The sequence below is a fragment of the Perissodus microlepis genome, chromosome 12 (assembly GCF_051167445.1).
Source record: "Perissodus microlepis isolate ML-2025 ecotype Zambia chromosome 12, ASM5116744v1, whole genome shotgun sequence".
Lineage (NCBI taxonomy): Eukaryota > Metazoa > Chordata > Actinopteri > Cichliformes > Cichlidae > Perissodus > Perissodus microlepis.
The window spans coordinates 14,713,492-14,727,006 of NC_140472.1; the positions used below are offsets into that span (position 1 = coordinate 14,713,492).

The window sequence follows — 13,515 nt, forward strand, 5'->3', positions numbered from 1 at the left end:
TGGGTATAAAAAGAATATCTCTGTTTAAAAGATTCAGGAAATCTGAAGAAATCTCTGTGTGCAAGGGACAAATAAATACAGGCTGAAAATACATGGATACCCTTGATCTTTAGGACCTCAGGCAGCACTGAAAAACAGGCATGATTATGCCATGGAAATCACTGCATGAGTTTAGGAACCCCTCCAGAAATCACTGTCTGTTACCACAATTCACTGTACCATCCATTCAACTTAGGTTAAAGCTCTATCACGCAAAGAAAATGCCATACATGAACACAATCCAGAAATGCCGCCGCCTTCTCTGGGCCAAGGCTCATTTAAAATTGACTGAGATAAGGTGGAAAAGTATTTGGAATTTTTTTTTGGAAGACATAAAAACTGCATAGTCCCAAGACTAGAGGACAGGGATCAACTGCTTTGTTATCAGCACTCAGTTCAAAACCTCTCTGATGGTATGGTAGCGCCTATTTAACTCACATCTTGTACATCTAGAAAGGCAACATCAGTGATCAAAAGTATATAGAGGTTTTAGAGCAACACATGCTCTTGTCTAGATGATGTCTTTTTCAGGGAAGACTGTGCATGTTTCAACAAGACAATGTTATACTGTATACTGCACTTATTACGACAGCTTGACTTTATAATAGACAAGTCTAGGTGCTGAACTGGCCTTCCTGCAGTCCTAAATTTTCACCAGTTCAAAACACTTGGCTCATCATGAACTAAAAAAAAAACAACAACAACAAAGACCCATGACTACTGAACAGCTAGAATGTCAGACAAGAAAAGTCCAGCAACTGGTCACTCAGTTTCCAGACATTTACAGACTGTTCTTAAAAGAAGAGGGGACACTACGCAGTGTAGTCACAGCCCTGACTTTTTTGGGACGTACTGATACGACTGAATTAAAAATGAACCATTATTTTTTCTTAAAGTTCTTTATATTTTCTATGTTATATTGTGAATAAAATATGGGTTTATAAGATTTGCAAATTATTACATTCAGTTCATCAAATTTTACACATGGACCCAACGTTTTAGAACTGGACGTGTATGTTTGACCTAAGGTGCACACAGCCTCCATACCATTGTAGCTGTCCACTGTCACAGTGCCAATGTTTGTAGGTTCAGGGAAGTGAATGATGAACTCTTGAGGAAACATCCCAGTGGACATCCAAAACGTTTTAGTGTTTCTGAGTGATAAGAAAGACAGAAAATCATGACATTTTACTATTGATGAGACCTTTTTACATCACATTTTGATATCAACTTTTGTTGTGTAGATATACAATATTGCGCAAAAAAACCTTCTTCATATTTTGCTGCCATTGTAGCCAGACTTTCTTGAAATATTAAAAATGTTAGCTAAAGCAATAGTCCTACCGCTTTTCCAGTCATTTGCACAATCATGTGACTCATTCAAGCAAAAAATAAAGCACCTAATTCAAGACACCCAAATTTCTCTCGCGCCATCCAACAAGCAAAGCGTGCACATGCACAAAAGATCTAGAGCCACTTCCACAACATAAAGGACTTTCACAGTTTATGGCAGGGCATTCAGGCCGTCACACAGTACAAGCCTGCAACAGGCACCTGTGATGGAGATGCCACACTTCCTAAGGAGCTGAACAAGTTCTACACATGGTTTGATGCCCTGAACAACACACAAGCAAAGAAAGCCACGCCCCCCACCACCGACCAGACCATCTCTCTGCCTGCAGCCGATGTGAGGAGATCTCTCACCAAGGTCAACCCACGGAAAGCTGCTGGACCAGACAACATCCCAGGTTGCGTGCTGAGAGACTGCGCTGATCAGCTGGCCGATGTCTTCACAGACATCTTCTACTCATCACTGAGCCAGATGATCATCCCAGCGTGCTTCAAGTCCACCACCATCATCCCGGTGCCAAAGAAATCCTCTGTAACCTGCCTGAATGACTACCGTCCCATTGCCCTGACCCCCATCATTTTGAAGTGCTTCGAAAGACTTGTCGTGGTGCACGTGAAGAGCAACCTCCCCTGCTCACTGGACCCGCTGCAGTTTGCATACTGGCCAAACAGGTCGACCAAGGATGCTATTTCCACTGCACTTCACCTCTCCCACCTGGGCAAGAAAGACAACTATGTCAGAATGCTGTTCATAGACTTTAGCTCAGCATTATCCCCCAAAAACTGTTCGACAAATTCAGCAAGTTGGGACTGAGCAACTCTCTCAGCAACTGGATACTAGATTTCCTGTCAGAGAGGCCTCAGTCCATCCGAATCGGCGACAAAATCTCCAGCACAATCAGGCTGAGCACAGGAGCTCCTCAGGGCTGTGTTCTCAGCCCTCTGTTGTTCACCCTCCTGACACACGACTGCACCGCCCTACACAGCTCTAACCACATCATCAAGTTCGCTGACGACACAACTGTGGTTGGAACCATCAGCAGCAACGACGAGTCAGCGTACAGAGATGCGGTTCAGCAGCTGGCGTTCTGGTGCAGTGAAAACAACCTGTCACTAAATATGGACAAAACCAAGGATATGATCGTCGACTTCAGGAAGACTCACTCTACTCTAGGGCTGCCACAAACGATTATTTTGATAGTCGACTAGTCGGCGATTATTTTTGCAATTAGTCGACTAATCAGATCATGCATCCATTCAACATAAAACGTACAGCTTATTGCACTAGCATGCATCTGCTCTTATATAACTATCATTAGCTTACAGCTTTAAGTGTTTAAGGTATGTGCTAACCAAAAATAAAGACAAGATGATAGTTTATTAAATTTTAATGAAATTTGCAGATTGTTTCGGTGGAGTTTAATAAACTGCTCCTTGCTATCTAAAATATAACAGGACACCGGAGTAGATTCTCACACTTTTGATAATCAGTTGTCTGCTTGACATTTATTCAGCTGTGTAAAAACTGTAACTTTAATCTCATCCAAACCGATTTACTCAGGAACAAATAAAACACTGAAAAAAGCCAAACAACATTTTTAAGTTATCTAAGTGACTTATATATCATGTTTAACCTGAGTAGCGAAAGACAGCGGTGGGTTTGAAAACGATTTGCCGGGAGTCCGGTGTTTTTACCGGCTCTAGTGAGCCTTGCCCCCGGCTAACTATCGAGCTGGTGGTGGGTAACAGACGCCTCCGAAAACGTCGGAGCGCTTTTGAAAATATGTGGCGTCTTGATAAACTGAGCAGATATTTGAAGTTTACACAGCTACATTGTCGCCTGAAAATATGTAAAACGTTTATTTTGTGACCCAGAAAGAGTAATAAGAGTAATATTAAAACTAACCAGCTGCCGCCATTATTGGAACTGAGCAGGGCCGCGATGGGCCGCGCTATGAATTCTGGGACACAGTTTCTTCGTCTTTGGTGTTTAACGGCAGCTGGCATCCTTGTACATGCAGTGCTGCCATCTTCTGTTTCAGTCCGTTATTACACTCTTAAATCCTACTACTTATTCCTGCGTCTTTTGGGATCTTACAAAGCTTCAAACGACGTGTCGACTATTAAATTAGTCGTTGACGATTTTGATAGTCGACGTAATCGTGACTAGTCGACTAATCGTGGCAGCCCTACTCTACTCACACACCACTCAGCATCCAGGGTTCCACAGTAGAGTCTGTTAACAGCACCAATTTCCTGGGATTTCACATCTCAGACAACCTCACCTGGACCACCAACACCACCTCCATCACCAAAAAGGCCCAGCAGCGCCTCCACTTCCTGAGATGCCTGAAGCGGGCCAACCTCCCTCCTCCCACCCTCACCATGTTCTACAGGGGCACAATAGAGAGTGTTCTGACCAGCTGCATCCCCGTGTGGTTTGTAAACTGCAAAGTCGGTGACCTCAGCCAGCTACATCGGATCGTCAAAGCAGCTGCCAAGATCATTGGAACATCTCCCCCTCTGCTACAGGACATCTTTCACAAACGCTGCATCAGTAAGACCTCCTGCATCGTGCGTGACCCGTCACACCCCTCACATGGACTCTTTTCCCTCCTCCCATCCGGCAGACGCTATCGCAGCATTGGGGCCCGATCCTCCAGACTGAGAGACAGCTTTTTCCCACAAGCTATCAGACTCCTGAACTCACTACCAGCTCCCCCCACCCAATACACCCACACAAACCACTAACTGACTCTACTGGACTCCACATACCACTGCCTTTGTAAATACAGATGCTGCTCTATGGAGAATCCTACTCTCAGGAATCATGGTCATTTTAAACCACTTCAAAGTCACCTTAAATCTCAATTGTAAATTTTAGACTGTTATTAACCCTTTTACCTCAAAGTGTATATTTACTCCCCTTACCTCAGTCTCAAAGTGTATGTACATTTATTCTTTTTATTCTTACTCTTTATATATTTCTTGTTGTTCTTTTGCACTGTATGGAACTGGAGCCTCGTCGTCTCGTCTCTATATAGTGAATTGTATTTAGCAGAGATGACAATAAAGTTTACTTTGACTTTGAATTTGAAGGAACGAACCAGTGTTATGTCAACACAACAGACAGTTTAGCAAAGAAGCAATTTTAAGTTGCATCTTCAGGCGCCTTTTAGTAGCAGCTTGTAGCAAAATCACATAATTTGTTTCGTTTTGTTTAAATGAATATATGAAAATTGACAAAGATAAAACTGCTGAGATAATCACAGCTTAAGAACCAGCACTTACCCGTCGATAATGTTTTCTGGTGGGTGATTTTCATCGCTGGATGCAACGAGGACAACTTTCGCACCTAAAGAAGGTAAAGAGGACTCAATCATCGCACAGAAAAGGTTATAGTCTCCGAGGATTTCTGGTTTTTCTATAACAGGACACAACAAATGCTTTGTTTACAGATTCTTAAGGGGGGAAAGTCGTCAATTGCCGTTGCCAAGCCAACCACTGCGTCGCAAGATATAGACGTCGCAATGTTGTACGTCACAACTTTCGACGCACGCTGCTAGTTAGATGTTTAGGAGTTAGCGGCTAGCACTGGATACAGCAATTGTTCACATGGCGAACGGATGCAAAGAAGTGCTTTTTACGCGCGGAACTGGACAGGCGAGTTATAATGCAGTATTACGCGGAGGAACATGACTTATATGACGCTTCTATGCTGTCTGTACAGTTGTTTGAGGCGGTGAGCTATATAGCTAAAAGCTACAAACCAACGTTGAGTTAGGCTAAGTTAAGATATGAGAAAAGGAATAAAAGAAGTCAAGCCGGAAATACACAATATACCAGATGTGCTTCAATAAACAAAACGTGGCTTTATTGGAATATACCGTTGTGGATATGCGTTACAAAAAAATGCTTTACAAAGTAGTTTTAGGTTGAGTTGCAACAGTTCACAGGAGACAAAGGTGTACTGTACAATAAGCCTAAAATCCTTTGCACCCTGCCTCTGTTTTTGCATGCACTGCTTGTAAGATGCTTCATTATAATTGTGGATTTAAGACTGATTTAAAAATAATAATAATAATTTAGCAACATTTAATGTATTTTAATGTCTTTTTGTATGCTGTTTATCCTGTTTTCCACGAAAGAAATTGATTAATTATTCATCATAAATTGTTTTAAAGTCTTTCTGCTCTTCAGCACACCGTCTTTTACTATTTAGTGAATTATTTTGACACAACAAATAAATATTGGCTGTAAATGTCATCTGGTTTGCAGGTATTATTTATTATTTTTAAATCACTTAATGTTTAGCCATTATTTATTTATACCCATTAAAAATACATGTTTGTATTGTAAAGACTCCAAATTTGTTGTTCTCTTCCAGAGTGATGATTCAGACATCTGGGATGACACCGCACTGATAAAGGCTTATGACAAGGCAGTTGCATCTTTCAAGGTAACTTGGGATTATTGCAGTATGTGTGAATGTTAAATGTTGTTTGCTCCTTTAAAATCTCTTCTTGATTTGCGTGTTAGACTGCCCTTAAGGGTGAAGATGAGCCACAAGTCTCAAAGAAAAACCAACCAGGAAAGAAACGCAAGAACAACAAGAAGAACCAGAGTAGGAAAAGAAACAATGCAGCACCAGAAAAAGAGGTGAGGAACTGGAACTAAAGCTACAGATACATTTGAAGGGGAAAAGGTTTAGAGTTAAATATTTACACATGATGTTTACAAAGTTGTCAGAGGTATCAAACTGGAGAGTACATTTTAACATAAGTCAGTTTAGATTCTGTGTTTCAAATCAGTGGTCAAAATGTGTCTTTCATTTACAGTTTCTACAGTTATGGTCAGAAGTTTAACTACACTTATCACAAGCATGAATGTCATCATAATTTGAGGATTTTAATGATTTCTTTGAACTGTTCTTTTTACTTTGTGGCGTGATTGCACAGCATACATCCTAAATGGGTTTTAAAATCAAGAATGTGGTGGACAACTAATTTTTGGGAGGTGGATTTTCTCTAATCCACACAGAGTGAAAAGTATAAATGCAGGCTTAAATATATACATACATTCACTTAAATATTTTAGTAAGTGGTGCTGAAGGTTCAACAATGACTTAGAACTTGGCATGGCCTATTAACTTGTCATTAGTGATCATGATTGACTAAAACTAATAGTTTCTCTGCGCTGTCCCTAAACAACTTCAGATTTTAAGATAATCAGTTTAAACAATTGTAAGCAAGTAACAGTTACTTGGACACATGACCTCACATCCAAGGTCTCAAAGAAGACCCAATCTGTCACATCCTCAGATTAGATGAAATGTGTTAGGATGTTCAGGAACAACCCAGGAACCGCTGAGGCTTAAGTCTGTCATGAACTGGAAACTGCTGCAACATCAGTGTCACTGTACACAGTGAAGCAAGTTTTGCATCACCGTGACGTGGAAGGGTGCCAACCAAGAAAGAAGCACCTTCACTAAAAGATCTTCAAGCCTGCCTGAAATTTGCAGCAGCCCACATGGACAAGCCAAATGTCTTGTGTAGAAACGTTTTATGATCAAACAAGACAAAGGTTGAGCTATTTATCCACAATGACAAGAGGTCTGTTTGGAGCAGCAAAGTTTACGCTTTGAAATATAATTTCACCTCAAATCAATTGTTGGAAAACTGGGTGTTCCAACAGGACATTGATCCCAAACACACATCAAAACTGGATTTAGAATGGATAAAGCAGGCTAACATTAAGCTTTTGGAATTACCTTCCCAAAGCCCGACCGCACCCCAGTTGAAATTTGTGGACTTTGCTTAAAACCTGGGTTTGTGCAGGAAGCCAACAAATTTAAATGAACTCTAGTAGTTCTGCCGAGAAGAATGATCAAATATTTAACCAGAAATACACCAGAAGCTTGTTGATGGTTACCAAAAGCCATCTGGTGGAGATGCGACTTGCTCAGGGACATTTAACGCGTTATTCAGAGTATATGTATATATACCTTATGTATACTTTTGAGCCCATAGAAATTTAATTTAAACTTGTGCACCTCTTCTGCACCATGTTACCATGACATTCATGCCCATGATGAGTATTTTTTTCTGACCACAACTGTATCCTGTTGGTAATTCAGAGACATTCAAAAACAGTGTTGTTTACACATGTTTACGCTTTCACTTTAATTACAGTGTATGTTGTGTCACAGTGGCAGGTTGGCAACTCATGCAGTGCTTACTGGTCCGAGGATGGCCAGCTCTATGCAGCCACGATCGCCTCCATAGACAAGAAGAGAGGCACTTGTATAGTTGTTTATACAGGCTATGGCAACGAGGAGGAGCAGAATCTCGAAGACCTGCTGTCAGAGTTTTCGGAGGGTGATGAGGAATCAAATACCAAGGTAAACTAGTGCAAATAAATGCATTCACATAACAGCAGCACAATACAAATAACAGTTCAGTTATTAGAAAATGGTAGTATTGTTCCCTGACACAATTTGCACGTAGTTTTTACCTTCATTATTCACATATGCACATCATGAATGTTAAAATAGCAAAACTAATATTGTGACCAAATCAGGCTTAAATAATTTTTTACCATTTTATCAAATGGTGAGTCATGGAAATCACTGCCGATTAACAGATTGCTTTCTTAGTCTATTAAAACTTAGGACTAAGGATGGACAGATGGGTTAGCGCTTTCTGTTTTTGCCTGGATCATTTCTTACTGCTTCCCAAACAAATTCAGATATGTTTATGGATTTCTCTGTATTTGTTCCCAATGGTGTGAAATTGGGGAGAAAGATCAAAGCAGTATGTCTTTGCTATCCATAGGTGCATGAAGTAGAATCTTCAACAGAGGAGAGTGACAGGTCAGCTACTCCAAACCAGCACAAACAGTCACCTGATAAGGGCCACAAGTCCAAGACCCACAAAGAATCACCTCCTATGTGGGCTCCTGGTTTTCCTGGATTTCCTCCAGTACCACCTCCCATGCATGCTTTCAGACAGGTAAGAAGAAAGGCTCTTTAGGGAGCTGATTCATTATTAGTCTGCCAACAAAATTACTTTCATGCATATTACTCCTCTTATTTTTCTTTTTAAATTGTGATTAAATCATTTTCAGGTATTAATTAAATTCCAGATAGGAGGTTGAATGTTTGTTGTAGTCAGAAAGAGGAAACGTGAGCAAAGTGTTTATAATCTGAACACTAAAGATAGAATATGAACATTTATTGCAGGACTGGATTGTAATAGGCCCAATTTCTTTATGTGGACCCAACTGTAAAGAGCAGAAAAGAAATAGTGTGTTTTTAAAAATATTGTACATTATCTTAAGCCTTCTTTGAGCCTCTACATGCTGACTGTTCAGTTTAAAAGCATACATACACTTATTATACACTTTTAGTGCTTTCCTGGAACTGTGGGGACTAATGCTTGTAATAATGATGGATATTAAAAAGAAAAAAAGTTTTAACTAATCTTTGACTTGAAATCAAAAAGCATCAGTTATAAATACAGATCATCAACAAATTTGCTTAAATGTTCCTTTTTGTTTGTTTGTTTGCACCATGATGTACATATTTTATCTATTTTCTTGACAAAAGTTAAATTCTTGAATTTATGGTCTTCTGGCACAGCTCTTACTAAGCACATTTCACTTTTTTTATATGGTTGTATTCAGCTATTGAATTTTATTTCAAATGCCTTATTTTTACACTGAGCTTTGTGTTTTATCCAACTTTAATGAGTGTTTGATCATCGTCCTGCAAAACGACACAACCTTTCCAGGTTTCAAACATCTATCTGATGTTTTGAGCTTATGATGAAGAATTCTGGAAAGTCCTTCTCATTCATTAACTTATATTCAGTGGTGCACATAAGTGGTCCGCAGGTGCACATTCACTGTCAAAATAAAAGACGCGCACCAGATAAGAAGTTGCAACGCGCGTTTGCATACATATAAAAGGCACTGTTTTTGTCCGCTAGAGTGGGATTTTCACAGCATATTCTGCACCACATTTCTGTGCGTTCATCATTTGTTTGAAGCCAGCTCACCTCCTCACCACTTTTCCGGGAATATGCGCTTCTTTTGCGGTTCGGACTCCTTCTGACATTTCTTTGGAGGTGGAGGAACACCAAAGTAATTGCTTAAAGGAGCTTGCTTCTTCGACATCTTTAAGAGTTCTAAAGAAATGTCTGTCCTCCTCCAGAAAATCTTATGTACGCAAACACGTTGCAACTTCTTATCTGGTGTGTGTCTGTTATTTTGACAGCGAATGCGCACCTGCGGACCACTTAGGTGCACCCGTGCTTATATTAATTTAACTGGCAGTAGATCAGCCTCTCAGCATGATGCTGCCACCACCATGCGTAACAAACATGATGAGGTTTAAGTGTCTCAGCTTTTTTTTAAAAATGACTGTGTCAAGATTTTGTGCTTTTTATTCTCATGTGGGAAGCAACAAACTTTATTTGAGCTTGAAAGTTTTGATTTTGGACACCAGCCACTTGGTCCATAACTCTGTAAAACCTCACTAACTTTGGACTGTGACAATGTTGTTTAAGCAGCTTCTGTTTCATGACAAGCCTGCACTTTGTGATCTTTGAATTTGCATTGGTTTAGAAATGCTTACAGTAATCATTCCTGTCTTGTCCGATGTTTCGTTGGTATTGATCAATCCAGTTAGTGTTGTCAAACTAACCTTCCTTGGCACAGAAAAGCTACCACCTAGGCAGACACTAACCAAAGCTAAAAGGCCATGCACCTTGCCCTTTTTTTTTTCTAGACCCCTTGCATTAACAGTTGGAGTGGATTTTTTTTTTTTTTAATAATCCCTACCACCACCACATCACCTCTATCAGGCTGGTCTCAGCTCCCCAGGCTTAACAATGTGCAAGCTGTTGATTTCCACCTTTGTGTCTTTTGTCTTGCACCAGGGGAGCAGCAAGCGATCTGGTAGTCATGGGCCTGTACCTCCTCCATGGCCTCCCATGATGCCTTTTGGTCCACCGGTGAGTTGGGATCAATTTTTACCCTTAGCAAAGCTAAAGGAGTGTGTTTACTCTACAGCAGGTTAAATGTAGATACAGTTTAGGATATAACATGTTAGGGTCTAACAAATGGCAACGTTAAACACCAACAACTGCATCCTGAACATTCGCTGTTGATGCCTCCACCTTAGATGGTTCCTCCACCTCCACCGATGAGCCCTGACATGGTGGATGATGAAGCCTTGGGCAGCATGCTCATCTCCTGGTATATGAGTGGATATCACACAGGATACTATCTGGTACGTGCACAGAGCCCTGCTGGCTTTTTGGGAGGTTATAACATGGATTTGGAGCTTGTACATACCTCACCTTTTGTTATGCTGTAAATAGTAGTCACTTGTTTATGGTAATGTTGATGCTTTTCCTTTGCCTTTTTGGTTAAGTTGCTTTATTTTTCCTTTCAGATTTTTAGGCATATGTAAAAGTCATGGATTCATAAAATGAGTAATATTTTGGGGGTTATTGTGTTTTCGTAGGGGCTGAAACAAGGGCGCAAAGAAGCTTCCAACTGGACAAAACAGCATCACAAATGAAGCCCTGCTTGTTATGTCTGTCTGTTCATATGAAGTAATGGAAGAAAGTTTTGTATTCTTTGTAAATAGATGAAATAAAGACTATGAGAACACAGCGGGTACCTGTTTTTGGATATAGTTTCAATCATGCTAGAAAAGACTGTATACATTACTTTTTTTGTACAGTGCAATTGCTTAATAAGATCCACTTTATCACTTTAAAAAAAATACATATTTTCTAATTGATTTTACAGAATGGCAAAAAAAACCCCAAAGGATTACTGGATATTACTTGTGTGTGTGATGAACTCAGTAGCATATGGTTGTAATGGCAAATATTGTCCAGTAGAAGTCAGACTGGTGTAATGTATTTATAGGAAAATGTGGCATGGATACATCATCAGCTGTTTTTTAAGTCCTGTACAAAACAACAGCCGTACAAAGGAACATTTTATGCAACCATTAGTTTGTATACTCTACACTTGCCATCCTTAGAATTCGATTCCAACCCAGACTTCAGTCCTGTGTTTAGTCCCTCTGGTGATTTCCACACTGTTAATTCAGAGAGTCTTTCCAATATGTTCCTTGGATACGAGCTCCCCATTTTCCCTGAGGTATTCCCTCATCTGCTGCCCGATATAGAATCACATCCATCATAATCTTTTTCAGCTCGCATCACATAGACGCATATTTCAGGCTGATAGAAGGCACAGTTTCGGCTACAGACAGTATTACAGTGAACTAGTCGTGCAGATAAAGATTTATTAGAGAAAAGTACTGAGACATTAGGACCACAGACAGATACAGACAAATGGAGGGAAAAGCCTGTGGAGGCATCACAGTGTGGATAAATATATATTAACATGCTACAGCCTTAACAATCACCCAATTAACGCCTTTGGAATATTTTGGACCTGTGGGCGCTCTCCAACACAATCAACATCAAATGAGGGAATATTTAATAAAAGGCTTATGTTTCGAGGACTGAAGCAGTTCTAATGCAATTTCTCTGCCAATTTTTCTTTTTAATGTCTTTTGTACTTGACAAATTCTTTGGGAGATATTTCCAGTAGGAACACCTAGATTTCAAAACTCCATTTTGCCATAAATTAGGCATATTACTTTCTTGGCTCTAATATTTTGTATAATGACAACTCAGGGTCTGCTCGCAACTTTCTTTCCGATGTCCTGAAAACTATGCTGGAATGTTTGAGATTTAATAGCGTAGGAACAGAGGAGGAAATGGAACGATGGTTGCAGATACTTTGTTCATTTTTATATTTAGAATATAGAAAACCACATGCAATTACAGTGGCAACAGCCACAATCATGCTGCTGAAGCTGTCCCGCATTCATTTCATGAACATATTTCCTATATTTCCTCTACTTTATGCTCATTCTTTCTGAAGTGGTGAGCAATTTGTGTGTGAGAGCGAGAGAAGGTTGAACAGAGTATGGTTTTGTGATAGGTTGTAACAGCATGATTGTCTCCTGGATTTTTTTTGTTTTGTTGTTTTTTTTATACCATGTGATCTTCCTCCAGCTGCTCCATAGCCATTGCTTGACAGAAGAGCAGTCTCTTTGTTTGTGCACTGGCTGTGGTTGGCATTTTATTGCCCACTGTGACTGCCAGTGTTTACTGCTGTATTTGATTCTCACTGCAGCAGTGTTTTTTTTCTTTTTCTTTTTTTTTTTTGCTGTTTTGTGTGCATGTGCGGGGGCAAAAGAGAGAGAACAGGAGAAGAAAGAGGGACGGTAACAGGAGAAAATGTAGTTTGTGGGATTTACAAATAGAATATGCACTATAAATGAGGGGTGATAAACCAGACATATCTTTTCCCCACAGATGGGTCTAAAATCTGCCACGGCGAGGCTTGCACATAAGCCCATTGCTTGCCTGACTCTGCAGCAAACTGAGCTGCCCAAAGGGCTCAGTGGAGCCCAGTGAGGAGTTGAAAGGGGGTCAGACCTTGCTTGGGAAAGCACCGCTCCCCTCTGTGACTGTCTACCCCCTACTGACCAGAACTACATGAGGCATGTAAACATAATCTGCATTTCACATAGATCCTTCTAGGAAACAGACAGACATCCAAGTGAGATCGCATTGCTGCATGAGTTACAGTGCCTTTAGCTATTTACCCAAGCTCCCAACATCAACAAACAACCTGCTTTTAGATAAGAGACTTTGGGGGATTTTTAGAGAAACAGGAGCTGTGCTAACCCCTTTTCCTTTTTCCACAAAGATAGAGCGCCAAACATTCACTGCAGTCAACATTACATCTTGAAAATAGTGGCACAAACACCATTAACACCAAACGCAACAAAATGTTTGTTGACACAGTTAAATATAAATTTGCACTATTAAGCAGAACTGGTAAAACTCAGCTCTATGTGCTAAATCACAGATTTAAAGTGTCGGTGAGGGCTGCGTACCAACCTGAGTAAAGTGGCTGTGACAGAGAATTTGAAAAGCAGCGCTATTTACATATTTACATACAAAGAAGTCCCAGCAAACAATCACAAAATTAATATTTAAATATTGGCAGACAGACAGCTGTTTA

The 13,515-nt window shown here is 40.2% G+C and overlaps 2 protein-coding genes across 4 annotated transcripts in view; one reads left to right on the forward strand and one right to left on the reverse strand.

Annotated features, from left to right (window-relative positions):
- The window catches only part of hspb11 (heat shock protein, alpha-crystallin-related, b11), a 20,465-nt gene extending 15,578 nt beyond the window's left edge, over positions 1-4,887 (reverse strand). For 2 of the 3 annotated variants that reach the window (XR_014801833.1, XM_084946774.1), the window contains exons 1-2: positions 4,681-4,886; positions 1,087-1,193 (exon numbers count right to left, since the gene is read on the reverse strand). Coding sequence is in view for 2 of the 3 variants with exons in the window: in XM_084946774.1 (XP_084802900.1) it covers positions 1,087-1,193; positions 4,681-4,772 (199 nt within the window). In the remaining variant the exon portion in view is untranslated. Of the gene's footprint in view, positions 1-1,086; positions 1,194-4,680 lie in introns of all 3 variants that reach the window. The other variant, XM_084946775.1, reaches the window with a different exon arrangement.
- Positions 4,888-4,899: 12 nt separating this feature from the next.
- On the forward strand, positions 4,900-11,074 carry smn1 (survival of motor neuron 1, telomeric). Its single transcript, XM_084946770.1, has 8 exons — positions 4,900-5,052; positions 5,777-5,848; positions 5,929-6,048; positions 7,598-7,789; positions 8,223-8,399; positions 10,329-10,403; positions 10,574-10,681; positions 10,919-11,074. Exons 1-8 carry the CDS (start codon positions 5,005-5,007, stop codon positions 10,973-10,975), a joined length of 849 nt encoding a protein of 282 aa, XP_084802896.1. The 5' UTR covers positions 4,900-5,004; the 3' UTR covers positions 10,976-11,074.
- Positions 11,075-13,515: the final 2,441 nt, after the last annotated feature.